The sequence below is a fragment of the Eubalaena glacialis genome, chromosome 6, assembly GCF_028564815.1.
Source record: "Eubalaena glacialis isolate mEubGla1 chromosome 6, mEubGla1.1.hap2.+ XY, whole genome shotgun sequence".
NCBI classification, from domain to species: Eukaryota; Metazoa; Chordata; class Mammalia; order Artiodactyla; family Balaenidae; genus Eubalaena; species Eubalaena glacialis.
In genome coordinates, this window is record NC_083721.1 from 72,350,386 (window position 1) to 72,363,314 (window position 12,929).

At 37.8% G+C, this 12,929-nt stretch overlaps 1 protein-coding gene across 2 annotated transcripts in view; it reads right to left on the reverse strand.

Annotated features, from left to right (window-relative positions):
- LMLN (leishmanolysin like peptidase) overlaps positions 1-12,929 on the reverse strand; it is a 75,314-nt gene that overhangs the window by 18,313 nt on the left and 44,072 nt on the right. Inside the window, exon 12 of one of the 2 annotated variants that reach the window (XM_061193191.1) lies at positions 9,802-9,912. The exons of the other annotated variant lie outside the window; for it this stretch is intronic. Coding sequence (XP_061049174.1) covers positions 9,802-9,912 — 111 coding nt within the window. The remainder of the gene's footprint in view (positions 1-9,801; positions 9,913-12,929) is intronic. 2 annotated transcript variants of the gene reach the window in all.

A 12,929-nucleotide genomic window follows, 5' to 3' on the forward strand; every position in this document is an offset into this window, starting at 1 on the left:
AACAGAAGAGAACGGGGCCAGTGCTTTCCCTGTCCACTTAGGCACCGGGAAGCCTGCTGGGCTCCCAGGCCTAATCCTCTGCCCTTGGAGCCTCACTCCTGCCACACAGAGCCCAAGCCCCGCCCCTACACCCCCACCCAGGGCCCCACCTCTACACTCGGAGACCCCCTCTGAGACCTCCTCCAACGGCGCTGGGCCTAAACCCCACCCACACACCCTCACGCAGGGCCCTACGTCCAAACTCCGGAACCCCACACTCCAGAGGTCCTCCTTTCGACGTGCTGCCTCTCCCCTTCTGGGCAGGTCCTAAGCAGAGGCCCCGTGCCATGCTCAAATTTCACCCCCCACCCGCCTAGGTCCTGCCCCACCCTACACCCCGCCTCTGCCTAAGTTCCACTCCCACCCCCCCAGCCTAAACTGTGCCCCCATAGCCAAGGCTTTTTTTTTCTTTTTTTTTTTTTCCTCTTTTAGATTGGGGTTCTGTTTTACCTTGTTGATTCACTGTTGTTGATTCTTTTATATTTTTCCTAATAAAGCTTTTATTTTTCTAATTTTATTTTATTCTTTATACTTTGTTAGTGATCTCTCCGTTTGGCTTGTTGCCCCCCTCCCTTTTTTTTCTTTTTTTTGCTGGGGTTTTATTTTACCTTGTTGCAGTTGTTTCAATTATAGTTTTATTTTTCCTGATATATTTTTATCTTTCTAATTTTATTTTGTTTTTTATTCTTTGATATTGTACTGCTCCTTTTTTTCTTTCTTCCTTTTTTTTTTTTTTTTTTTTTTTAATGTGCCATGAAGCTTGCGGGATCTTGGTTCCCAGGCCAGAGGTCGGGCCCAAGCTCCTGTGGTGGGAGCTCTGAGTCCAAACTGCTGGACTAACAGAGAACCTCAGACCCCAGGGAATATCAATCGGAGTGAGGCCTCCAGAAGGTCCTCATCTCAGCACCAAGACCCAGCTCTATCTAACTGCCTGCAAACTCCAGTGCTGAACGTCTCAGGCCAAACAACCAGTAAGACAGGAATACGGCACCACCCATCAAAAAAAAAAAAAAAAAAGAAATGACAAAAAAATATGTTACAGACGAAGGAGCAAGGTGAAAACCTACAAGACCAAATAAATGAAGAAGAAATAGGAAACCTACCTGAAAAAGAATTCAGAGTAATGACAGTAAAGATAATCCAAAATCTCGGAAACAGAATGGAGAAAATACAAGAAACATTTACCAAGGATCTAGAAGAACTAAAGAGCAAACAAACAGTGATGAATAACACAATTACCAAAACTACAAATACTCTAGAAGGAATCAGTAACAGAATAACTGAGGCAGAAGAACGGATAAGTGAGCTGGAAGATAAAATGGTGGAAATAACTGCCAGGGAGCAGAATAAAGAAAAAAGAATGAAAAGAATTGAGGACAGTCTCAGAGACCTCTGGGACAACATTAAACACACCAACATTTGAATTATAGGGGTCCCAGAAGAAGAGGAGAAAAAGAAACGGTCTGAGAAAATATTTGAAGAGATTATAGTCAAAAACTTCCCTAACATGGGAAAGGAAATAGTCAATCAAGTCAATCAAGTCCAGGAAGCACAGAGATTCCCATAAAGGATAAATCCAAGGAGAAACATGCCAAGACACATATTAGCAAACTATCAAAAATTAAATACAAAGAAAAAATATTAAAAGCAGCAAGGGAAAAGCAACAAATAACATACAAGGGAATCCCCATAAGGTTAACAGCTGCTTTTTCAGCAGAAACTCTGGAAACCAGAAGGGAGTGGCAGGACATATTTAAAGTGATGAAAGGGAAAAACCTACAACCAAGATTACTCTACCCAGCAAGGATCTCATTCAGATTCGATGGAGAAATTAAAACCTTTACAGATAAGCAAAAGCTAAGAGAATTCAGCACCACCAAACCAGCTTTACAACAAATGCTAAAGGAACTTCTCTAGGCAGGAAACACAAGAGAAGGAAAAGGCGTACAATAACAAACCCAAAACAGTTAAGAAAATGGTAACAGGAACATACATATCGATAATTACCTTAAATGTAAATGGATTAAATGCTCCAATGAAAAGACATAGACTGGCTGAATGGATACAAAAACAAGACCTGTACATATGCTGTCTACAAGAGACCCACTTCAGACCTAGGGACACATACAGACTGAAAGTGAGGGGATGGAAAAAGATATTCCATGCAAATGGAAATCAAAAGAAAGCTGGAGTAGCAATTCTCATATCAGACAAAATAGACTTTAAAATAAAGACTATTACAAGAGACAAAGAAGGACACTACATAATGATCAAGGGATCAATCCAAGAAGAATATATAACAATTGTAAATATTTATGCACCCAACATAGGAGCACCTCAATACATAAGGCAAATGCTAACAGCCATAAAAGGGGAAATCGACAGTAAAACAATCATAGTAGGGGACTTTAACACCCCACTTTCACCAATGGACAGATCATCCAAAATGAAAATAAATAAGGAAACACAAGCTTTAAATGATATATTAAACAAGATGGACTTAACTGATATTTATAGGACATTCCATCCAAAAACAACAGAATACACTTTCTTCTCAAGTGCTCATGGAACATTCTCCAGGACAGATCATATCTTGGGTCACAAATCAAGCCTTGGTAAATTTAAGAAAATTGAAATCATATCAAGTATCTTTTCTGACCACAACGCTATGAGACTAGATATCAATTACAGGAAAAAATCTGTAAAAAATATAAACACATGGAGGCTAAACAATACACTACTAAATAACCAAGAGATCACTGAAGAAATCAAAGAGGAAATCAAAAAATACCTAGAAACAAATGACAATGAAAACACGACAACCCAAAACCTATGGGATGCAGCAAAAGCAGTTCTAAGAGGGAAGTTTATAGCAATACAATCCTACTTTAAGAAACAAGAAACATCTCAAATAAACAACCTAACCTTACACCTAAAGCAATTAGAGAAAGAAGAACAAAAAAACCCCAAAGTTAGAAGAAGGAAAGAAATCATAAAGATCAGATGAGAAATAAATGAAAAAGAAATGAAGAAAACGATAGCAAAGATCAACAAAACTAAAAGCTGGTTCCTTGAGAAGATAAACAAAATTGATAAACCATTAGCCAGACTCATCAAGAAAAAAAGGGGCAAGACTCAAATCAACAGAATTAGAAATGAAAAAGAAGTAACAACTGGCACTGCAGAAATACAAAGGATCATGAGAGATTATTAAAAGCAACCATACGCCAATAAAATGGACAGCCTGGAAGAAATGGACAAATTCTTAGAAAGGTATAACCTTCCAAGACTGAACCAGGAAGAAATAGAAAATATAAAGAGGCCAATCTCAAGCACTGAAATTGAGACTGTGATTAAAAATCTTCCAACAAACAAAAGTCCAGGACCAGATGGCTTCACAGGCGAATTCTATCAAACATTCACAGAAGAGCTAACACCTATCCTTCTCAAACTCTTCCAAAATATAGCAGAGGGAGGAACACTCCCAAACTCATTCTATGAGGCCACCATCACTCTGATACCAAAACCAGCAAAGATGTCACAAAAAAAGAAAACTACAGGCCAATATCTCTGATGAACATCGATGCAAAAATCCTCGACAAAATACTAGCAAACAGAATCCAACAGTACATTAATAGGATCATACACCATGATCAAGTGGGGTTTATCAGAGCAATGCAAGGACTCTTCAAGATATGCAAATCAATCAATGTGATATACTATATTAACAAATTGAAGGATAAAAACCATATGATCATCTCAATAGATGCAGAAAAAGCTTTTGACAAAATTCAACACCCATTTATGATAAAAGTCCTGCAGAAAGTAGGCATAGAGGGAACTTTCCTCAACATAATAAAGGCCGTATATGACAAACCCACAGCCAACATTGTCCTCAATGGTGAAAAACTGAAACCATTTCCACTAAGATCAGGAACAAGACAAGGTTGCCCACTCTCACCACTATTATTCAACATAGTTTTGGAAGTGTTAGCCACAGCAATCAGAGACGAAAAAGAAATAAAAGGAATCCAAATCGGAAAAGAAGATGTAAAGCTGTCACTGTTTGCAGATGACATGATACTATACATAGAGAATCCAAAAGATGCTACCAGAAAACTACTAGAGCTAATCAATGAATTTGGTAAAGTAGCAGGATACAAAATTAATGCACAGAAATCTCTTGCATTCCTGTATACTAATGATGAAAAATCTGAAAGTGAAATTAAGAAAACACTCCCGTTTACCATTGCAACAAAAAGAATAAAATACCTAGGAATAAACCTACCTAAGGAGACAAAAGACCTGTATGCAGAAAATTATAGGACACTGATGAAAGAAATTAAAGATGATACAAATAGATGGAGAGATATACCATGTTCTTGGATTGGAAGAATAAACATTGTGAAAATGACTCTGCTACCCAAAGCAATCTACAGATTCAATGCAATCCCTATCAAACTACCACTGGCATTTTTCACAGAACTAGAACAAAAAATTTCACAATTTGTATGGAAACACAAAAGACCCCGAATAGCCAAAGCAATCTTGAGAACGAAAAATGGAGCTGGAGGAATCAGGCTCCCTGACTTCAGACTATATTACAAAGCTACAGTAATCAAGACAGTTTGGTACTGGCACAAAAACAGAAATATAGATCAATGGAACAGGATAGAAAGCCCAGAGATAAGCCCACGCACATATGGTCACCTTATCTTTGATAAAGGAGGCAAGCATATACAGTGGAGAAAAGACAGCCTCTTCAATAAGTGGTGCTGGGAAAATTGGACAGGTACATGTAAAAGTATGAAATTAGAACACTCCCTAACACCATACACAAAAATAAACTCAAAATGGATTAAAGACCTAAGTGTAAGGCCAGACACTATCAAACTCTTAGAGGAAAACATAGGCAGAACACTGTATGACATAAATCACAGCAAGATCCTTTTTAACCCAGGTCCTAGAGAAATGGAAATAAAAACACAAATAAACAAATGGGACCTAATGAAACTTAAAAGCTTTTGCACAGCAAAGGAAACCATAAACAAGACCAAAAGACAACCCTCAGAATGGGAGAAAATATTTGCAAATGAAGCAACGGACAAAGGATTAATCTCCAAGATTTACAAGCAGCTCATGCAGCTCAATAACAAAAAAACAAACAACCCAATCCAAAAATGGGCAGAAGACCTAAATAGACATTTCTCCAAAGAAGAGATACAGATTGCCAACAGACACATGAAAGAATGCTCAACATCATTAATCATTAGAGAAATGCAAATCAAAACTACAATGAGGTATCATCTCACACCGGTCAGAATGGCCATCATCAAAAAATCTAGAAACAATAAATGCTGGAGAGGGTGTGGAGAAAAGGGAACACTCTTGCACTGTTGGTGGGAATGTAAATTGATACAGCCACTATGGAGAACAGTATGGAGGTTCCTTAAAAAACTAAAAATAGAACTACCATATGACCCAGCAATCCCACTACTGGGCATATACCCTGAGAAAACCATAATTCAGAAAGAGTCATGTACCAAAATATTCATTGCAGCTCTGTTTACAATAGCCAGGACATGGAAGCAACCTAGGTGTCCATCATCGGATGAATGGATAAAGAAGATGTGGCACATATATACAATGGAATATTACTCAGCCATAAAAAGAAATGAAATGGAGGTGTTTGTAATGAGGTGGATGGAGTTAGAGTCTGTCATACAGAGTGAAGTAAGTCAGAAAGAGAAAAACAAATACAGTATGCTAACACATATATATGGAATCTAAGGGAAAAAAAAAAAAAAAAAAAAAGAGGTCATGAAGAACCTAGTGGCAAGATGGGAATAAAGACACAGACCTACTAGAGAATGGACTTGAGGATATGGGGAGGGGGAGGGGTGAGATGTGACAGGGTGAGAGAGTGTCATGGGCATATATACACTACCAAATGTAAAATAGATAACTAGTGGGAAGCAGCCGCATAGCACAGGGAGATCAGCTCGGTGCTTTGTGACCACCTAGAGGGGTGGGATAGGGAGGGTGGGAGGGAGGGAGATGCAAGAGGGAAGAGATATGGCAACATATGTATATGTGTAACTGATTCACTTTGTTGTAAAGCAGAAGCTAGCACACCATTGTAAAGCAATTATACTTCAATAAAGATGTTTAAAAAAAAAAAAAAAAAAAAAAAAAAAAAACTCTCCAGAAAGTAGGCATAGAGGGAACCTACTTCAACATAATAAAGGCCATGTATGACAAACCCACAGCCAACATCGTTGTCAATGGTGAAAAACTGAAACCATTTCCTCTAAGATCAGGAAAAAGACAAGGTTGCCCACTCTCACCACTATTATTCAACATAGTTTTGGAAGTTTTAGCCACAGCAATCAGAGAAGAAAAAGAAATAAAAGGAATCCAAATCGGAAAAGAAGAAGCAAAACTGTCACTGTTTGCAGATGACAGGATACTATATATAGAGAATCCTAAAGATGCTACCAGAAAACTACTAGAGCTAATCAATGAATTCGGTAGAGTAGAAGGATACAAAATTAATACACAGAAATCTCTTGCATTCCTATACACTAATGATGAAAAATCTGAAAAAGAAATTAAGGAAACACTCCCATTTACCACTGCAACAAAAAGAATAAAATACCTAGGAATAAACCTACCTAAGGAGACAAAAGACCTGTATGCAGAAAACTATAAGACACTGATGAAAAAAATTAAAGATGATACAAAAAGATGGAGAGATATACTATGTTCTTGGATTGGAAGAATCAACATTGTGAAAATGACTCTACTACCCAAAGCAATCTACAGATTCAATGCAATCCCTATCAAACTACCAATGGCATTTTTCACAGAACTAGAATAAAAAATTGCACAATTTGTATGGAAACACAAAAGACCCTGAATAGCCAAAACAATCTCGAGAAAGAAAAACAGAGCTGGAGGAATCAGACTCCCTGACTTCAGACTATACTACAAAGCTATAGTAATCAAGACAATATGGTACTGGCACACAAACAGAAATATAGATCAGTGGAACAAGATAGAAAGCACAGAGATAAACCCACGCACATATGGTCACCTTATTTTTGATAAAGGAGGTAAGAATATACAATGGAGAAAAGACAGCCTCTTCAATAAGTGGTGCTGGGAAAACTGGACAGCTACATGTAAAAGAATGAAATTAGAACACTTCCTAACACCATACACAAAAATAAACTCAAAATGGATTAAAGACCTAAATGTAAGGCCAGACACTGTAAAACTCTTAGAGGAAAACATAGGCAGAACACTCTATGACATAAATCACAGCAAGATCCTTTTTGACCCACCTCCTAGAGAAATGGAAATAAAAACAAAAATAAACAAATGGGACCTAATGAAACTTAAAAGCTTTTGCACAGCAAAGGAAACCATAAACAAGACGAAAAGACAACTCTCAGAATGGGAGAAAATATTTGCAAACAAATCAACTGACAAAGGATTGATCTCCAAAATATATAAGCAGCTCATGCAGCTCAATATCCAAAAACAAACAACCCAATCCAAAAATGGGCAGAAGACCTAAATAGACATTTCTCCAAAGAAGATATATAGATTGCCAACAAACAAGTGAAAAGATGCTCAACAGCACTAATTATTAGAGAAATGCAAATCAAAATTACAATGAGGTATCACCTCACACTGGTCAGAATGGCCATCATCAAAAAATCTACAAACAATAAATGCTGGAGAGGGTGTGGAGAAAAGGGAACCCTCTTGCACTGTTGGTGGGAATGTAAATTGATACAGCCACTATGGAGAACAATATGGAGGTTCCTTAAAAAACTAAAAATGGAACTACCAAATGACCTAGAAATCCCTGTACTGGGCATATACCCTGAGAAAAGCATAATTCAAAAAAAGTCATGTACCACAATGTTCATTGCAGCTCTATTTACAACAACCAGGACATGGAAGCAACCTAAGTGTCCATCAACAGGTGAATGGATAAAGAAGATGTGGCACATATATATAACGGAATATTACTCAAGCCATAAAAAGAAATGAAATTGAGTTATTTGTAGTGAGGTGGATGGACCTAGAGTCTGTCATACAGAGTGAGTCAGAAAGAGAAAAACTAATACCGTATGCTAACACATATATATGGAATCTAAAAAAAAAATGGTTCTGAAGAACCTAGGGGCAGGACAGGAATAAAGACACAGACATAGAGAATGGACTTGAGGACACGGGGAGGGGGAAAGGTAAGCTAGGACGAAGTGAGAGAGTAGCACTGACATATATACACTACCAACTGTAAAATAGATAGCTAGTGGGAAGCAGCTGCATGGCACAGGGAGGTCAGCTTGGTGCTTTGCGACCACCTAGAGGGGTGGGATAAGGAGGGTGGGAGGGAACGCAAGAGGAAGGGGATATGCGGATATACGTATGCATATACCTGATTCACTTTGTTATACAGCAGAAACTAACACAACACTGTAAAGCAATTATACTCCAATAAAAATGTTAAAAAAAAGAAAAGGTGACAATACCAAATGCTGGTGAGGATGTGGAGAAACTGTTATTCCTCATACATTGCTGGTTGGAATATAAAATGGTATAGCCATTCTGGAAAAGAGTTTGGCAGTTTCTTACAACACTAAACTTGCAACTACCATATTACACAGTGATTGCACTCCTAGGCACTTATTCTAGAAAAATGAAGATTTATGTTCACACAAAATCCTGTACACAAAAGTTTATATCAGCTTTATTCATAATAGCCAAAAACTAGAAACAACCCAGATGTCAACATGTGAATGGTTAAACAAACTGTGGTACGTCCATATCATGGAATATTATTCAGCCATAAAAATGAGCAAAGTTTTGATATACACAACAACTGGGTGAATCCTCAGAAAATTATGCTGAGTGAAAAAAGCCAATCCCAAAAGGGTATATACCGTTATGAGTCCATTTATATAACATCCTTGAAATGACAAAATTACAGAAATGCAGAACAGATTAGTAGTTTCCAGGGGTGGGATGGAAGTGGGTATGGTTACAAAAGGGCAATAGGAGGGATCCCTGTGGTGATCCAAATATTTTGTATCTGACTGTACCAATGTCAATATCCTGGGTGTGATATGGTACTACAGTTTTGCAAGATGTTACCAATCAAGGAAACTGGATAAAGTACACATGAGATCTCTATTTTTTCTACAACTGTATGTGAATCTACAATTACCTCAAAAAGTTAAAAAATATATACATTTGTAAATATATGAGTGCATGTGTGTGTGCGTGTTTCCCCCAAAATTGGAGACTGTATTTTTTAAAAAGCTTGCTAGGTAATTATGAGATGGATCCAGATTAGACGACCACTATTTAAATGTTGCTTTATGTTTTCGATACTGAATCAATAGTTGCATCTATGTTTATGAGTGCATTCTCTGAAGAAAACAAATAAGAATGCTAGAGTATGCAAAATTTTGCAATATATATATTTATGAATTACAAGGTAAACAGAAATGTTTTATGGCTCTGGCGCTCACACTGTAGATTCTTTTGGTATATGCTTTAAAACAATACTTTGGCTACTTATTATGATATTATCATAAAGAACTGTAGATGGTTTTCTACACATTTTGAAATTGAACTGTTTAGACAACATTTTGAAAATCGGGACACTTTAGGCTCTGGATAGAGAACAAAATCAGGAATAAACTGTGTCATCAAAGACATTAGGAGGAAAGGCATCCTTACTTTTGTCTCTGCTGATCAATCCAGAATTTACAGCTCCTCCTGACAAAGTCACAGCCCATTCCTCGGCCCCAGTCTAACTTCTCAGCCATGCTGTAATTAGCTTTATACCAGCTGTGGAAATAATTCAAACAAAGCACTTTATATTACTGTCATTTAAAAAACAACTCCAGCATACCAATTACAAATCTCAACAATGAGCAAACTAGAACCTCAAAAAGGACTTTGGTGACCATCCCCACAGATGAGCATTTACAAACAAAGTCCTTGCTGCACAGGATTGCTGCACAGGATCACTGCAGCAGGGACTGTGAAATTTTAGTCTTGAGGAAAACATGAGTACTCGAGGGTGCTTTTACATTTGAAAAAAACCAAACCAAACCAAACCGTGTTCCCATTGTAATTTTCAAAGATGATATAAGTCACAGAGGAGAAAATGATTAAGGTGTGAGACAAGGGGAATAAAAGGCAAAGAAACAAAGAGAATGAGAGAAAAAGAGAAGGGAGTAAACTGAAGAAGAAAAGTAGAATTACTAGTTGTCTAGCCTTTACCTAATCTGATCCAGTTGGCCCTAGTTTCTTGCTTCCCTGGCCTTGAATATGTGATATTCTATCAATATGGCTCCTGCTTGTGACTAAACATTACACCATTATAATAAGACAAATGAATACTATGGCCAATACATTAAAAATGTTCCAATTTCAGAGAAAAACCACAGTGATTTATCGATACTTTCCTGGCAAAATTAATCAAAGGCAACGAACCTACTTTTGTTAGTTTTTCTTCTTTATTCTTAATGACAAGATTAGTTTACAAGTTATAAAGCTATACAAAATAGCTTCTTTCATGCTTGTATTATATCTTCTCCCCTTAGAATTACCAAAACAGTAATAAAAACACAGGCTCAAAAGTTGAGGGAATGATAAGAATCATCCCCTCCACTCTAGCACTTCCCACAAAATCTAACAACAGCAGAAATATGTAACATAGCATCTTTCAAAACCTTCTCCCCTTTCACAGAACAGAACACTCAGAGAGAAACTGAAGAAATAAAGCCTGGCACTCCAGTACCAAAATGCCTGAAACCTCTCTGCAGCTACAGTGTAAGTCACCTTAATTAGCTAACTTGGTATCACAGCAGGTCAAGCTGTCTGGACAGTAACAGGTGCCCTCAATCTTGCACACTAGCAAGTATTTTAGCAGTGCCTAGGTAAGGAAGTCCTTCTCCCAAAGGATAAAATATAACGTAATTAGATTCCCTTGGGAATTACCATATCTAGTATAGGTTGATGAGTGCAAAGCATAGTTATCAACACTGTCATTCAATCATCTGCTAGGCACTCCAGCTACATTTCTTGAAACCTCCTTCATATGTTTTCTTTGCAGTTCTTCCTGTACTATTAGTCAACAGTTATTAAGCACTTCTTATGTGCTAGGCACTTTGCTAAGTGTAGCTAAGGCTACAGCAGTGAATAAACAGTTTCTGCCCTTGTGAACAATATAATCTAGTGGGGAAGGCAGATACCAAAAAGAAAATTACAAGTGTGATAAGTAGGACAGAGGTTAAGTACAAGGTGATAATAGGAGCACATTGATAGGGAAACCTAAGCTAGTCTGGGGAATTAGGAAAGGTTCTTCTGAGGAAGAAACTTTAAGCTAAACCTAGAAGGGTGAGCACAAGTTAGCTGAGGGAGCAATTAGAAACAAGATTTCTTGGTGGCATTAGTGGGTTGTGAAATCAATTTAGTGGACCTTAATCAACGTTTCTTTCTCTCTGTCTTTTAAAATCAACAGAATACACCTGTAAAAAAATTACATATTAAAATAAAAGATTAAAAAATAAAATCAATAGAAAAAGAGGACTACATTGTAGATAGTAAGGGTAAATATTGTTTCGTGAAACTTTGAATGATTCAGTTTTTTTTGCTGTTGTTGTTTTTAATTAATTAATTAATTAATTAATTAATTTTGGGCTGCGTTGGGTCTTTGTTGCTGTGCATGGGCTTTCTCTAGTTGTGGCGAGTGGGGGCTACTCTTCGTTGCGGTACATGGACTTCTCATGGCAGTGGCTTCTCTTGTTGTGGAGCACGGGCTCTAGGCACGTGGGCTTCAGTAGTTGTGGCGTGTGGGCTTCAGTAGTTGTGGCGTGTGGGCTTCAGTAGTTGTGGCCTGTGGGCTCAGTAGCTGTGGCTCACGGGCTCTAGAGCGCTAGTTGTGGCGCACAGGCTTAGTTGCTCTGCGGCATGTGGGATCTTCCCGGACCAGGGCTCGAACCCATGTCCCCTGCATTGGCAGGCGGATTCTTAACCACTGCGCCACCAGGGGAGTCCCGAATGATTCAGTTTTATATGTAATAGCTAATACTTAATTGGCCCTTATAATGTGCCAAGTACTCAATTAAGGGGTTTACATATATCAACTCATTCAAGGTTCATAAAACTCTATGAGGTAGATATCACTTTTTATCCCTATTTTACAGAGGAAAGAACTGAGGCAAGGATACAACTAGTAAATGGCAGAGCTGGGATTTGAATCTAGGGTTCTGGCTTCAATGTTTGTGAGCTTTTAAAAAAATGGAAATATAATTCACATTATCATAAAATTTACCCTCATAATGTGTACAATTCAATGTTTTTAGTATATTCACAAGGTTGTGCAACCATTACCATGATTTAATTTCAGAACATTTTCATCACCCCCAAAAAACTATGTACCCATTAGCAGTCACTCCTCAGTCCCTGGCAACCACTAGTCTATTGCCTGTCTTTGTAGGTTAGCGTATTGTGGACCTTTCATAGAAATGGAGTGTGGTCCTTTGTGTCTGGCTTCTTTCACTTGGCATAATATTTTCAAGGTTCATACGTGTCATAGCATGTATTAGCACTTCATTCCTTTTGTAAAACATTTTTAGAGCAGTTTTAGGTACACAGCAAAACTGAGTGGCCAGTACAGAGTTCCCATACAGCCCCTGCCCTGCAACACACATACCCTCCCCCTACTATCAATATACTGCAACAGAGTGCTACATTTGTTACAATCAATAAACCTACATTGACACGTCATCATCACCTAAAATCCACAGTTTATATTAGGGTTTACTCTTGGTGTTGTACATTCAATAAGTTTGGAC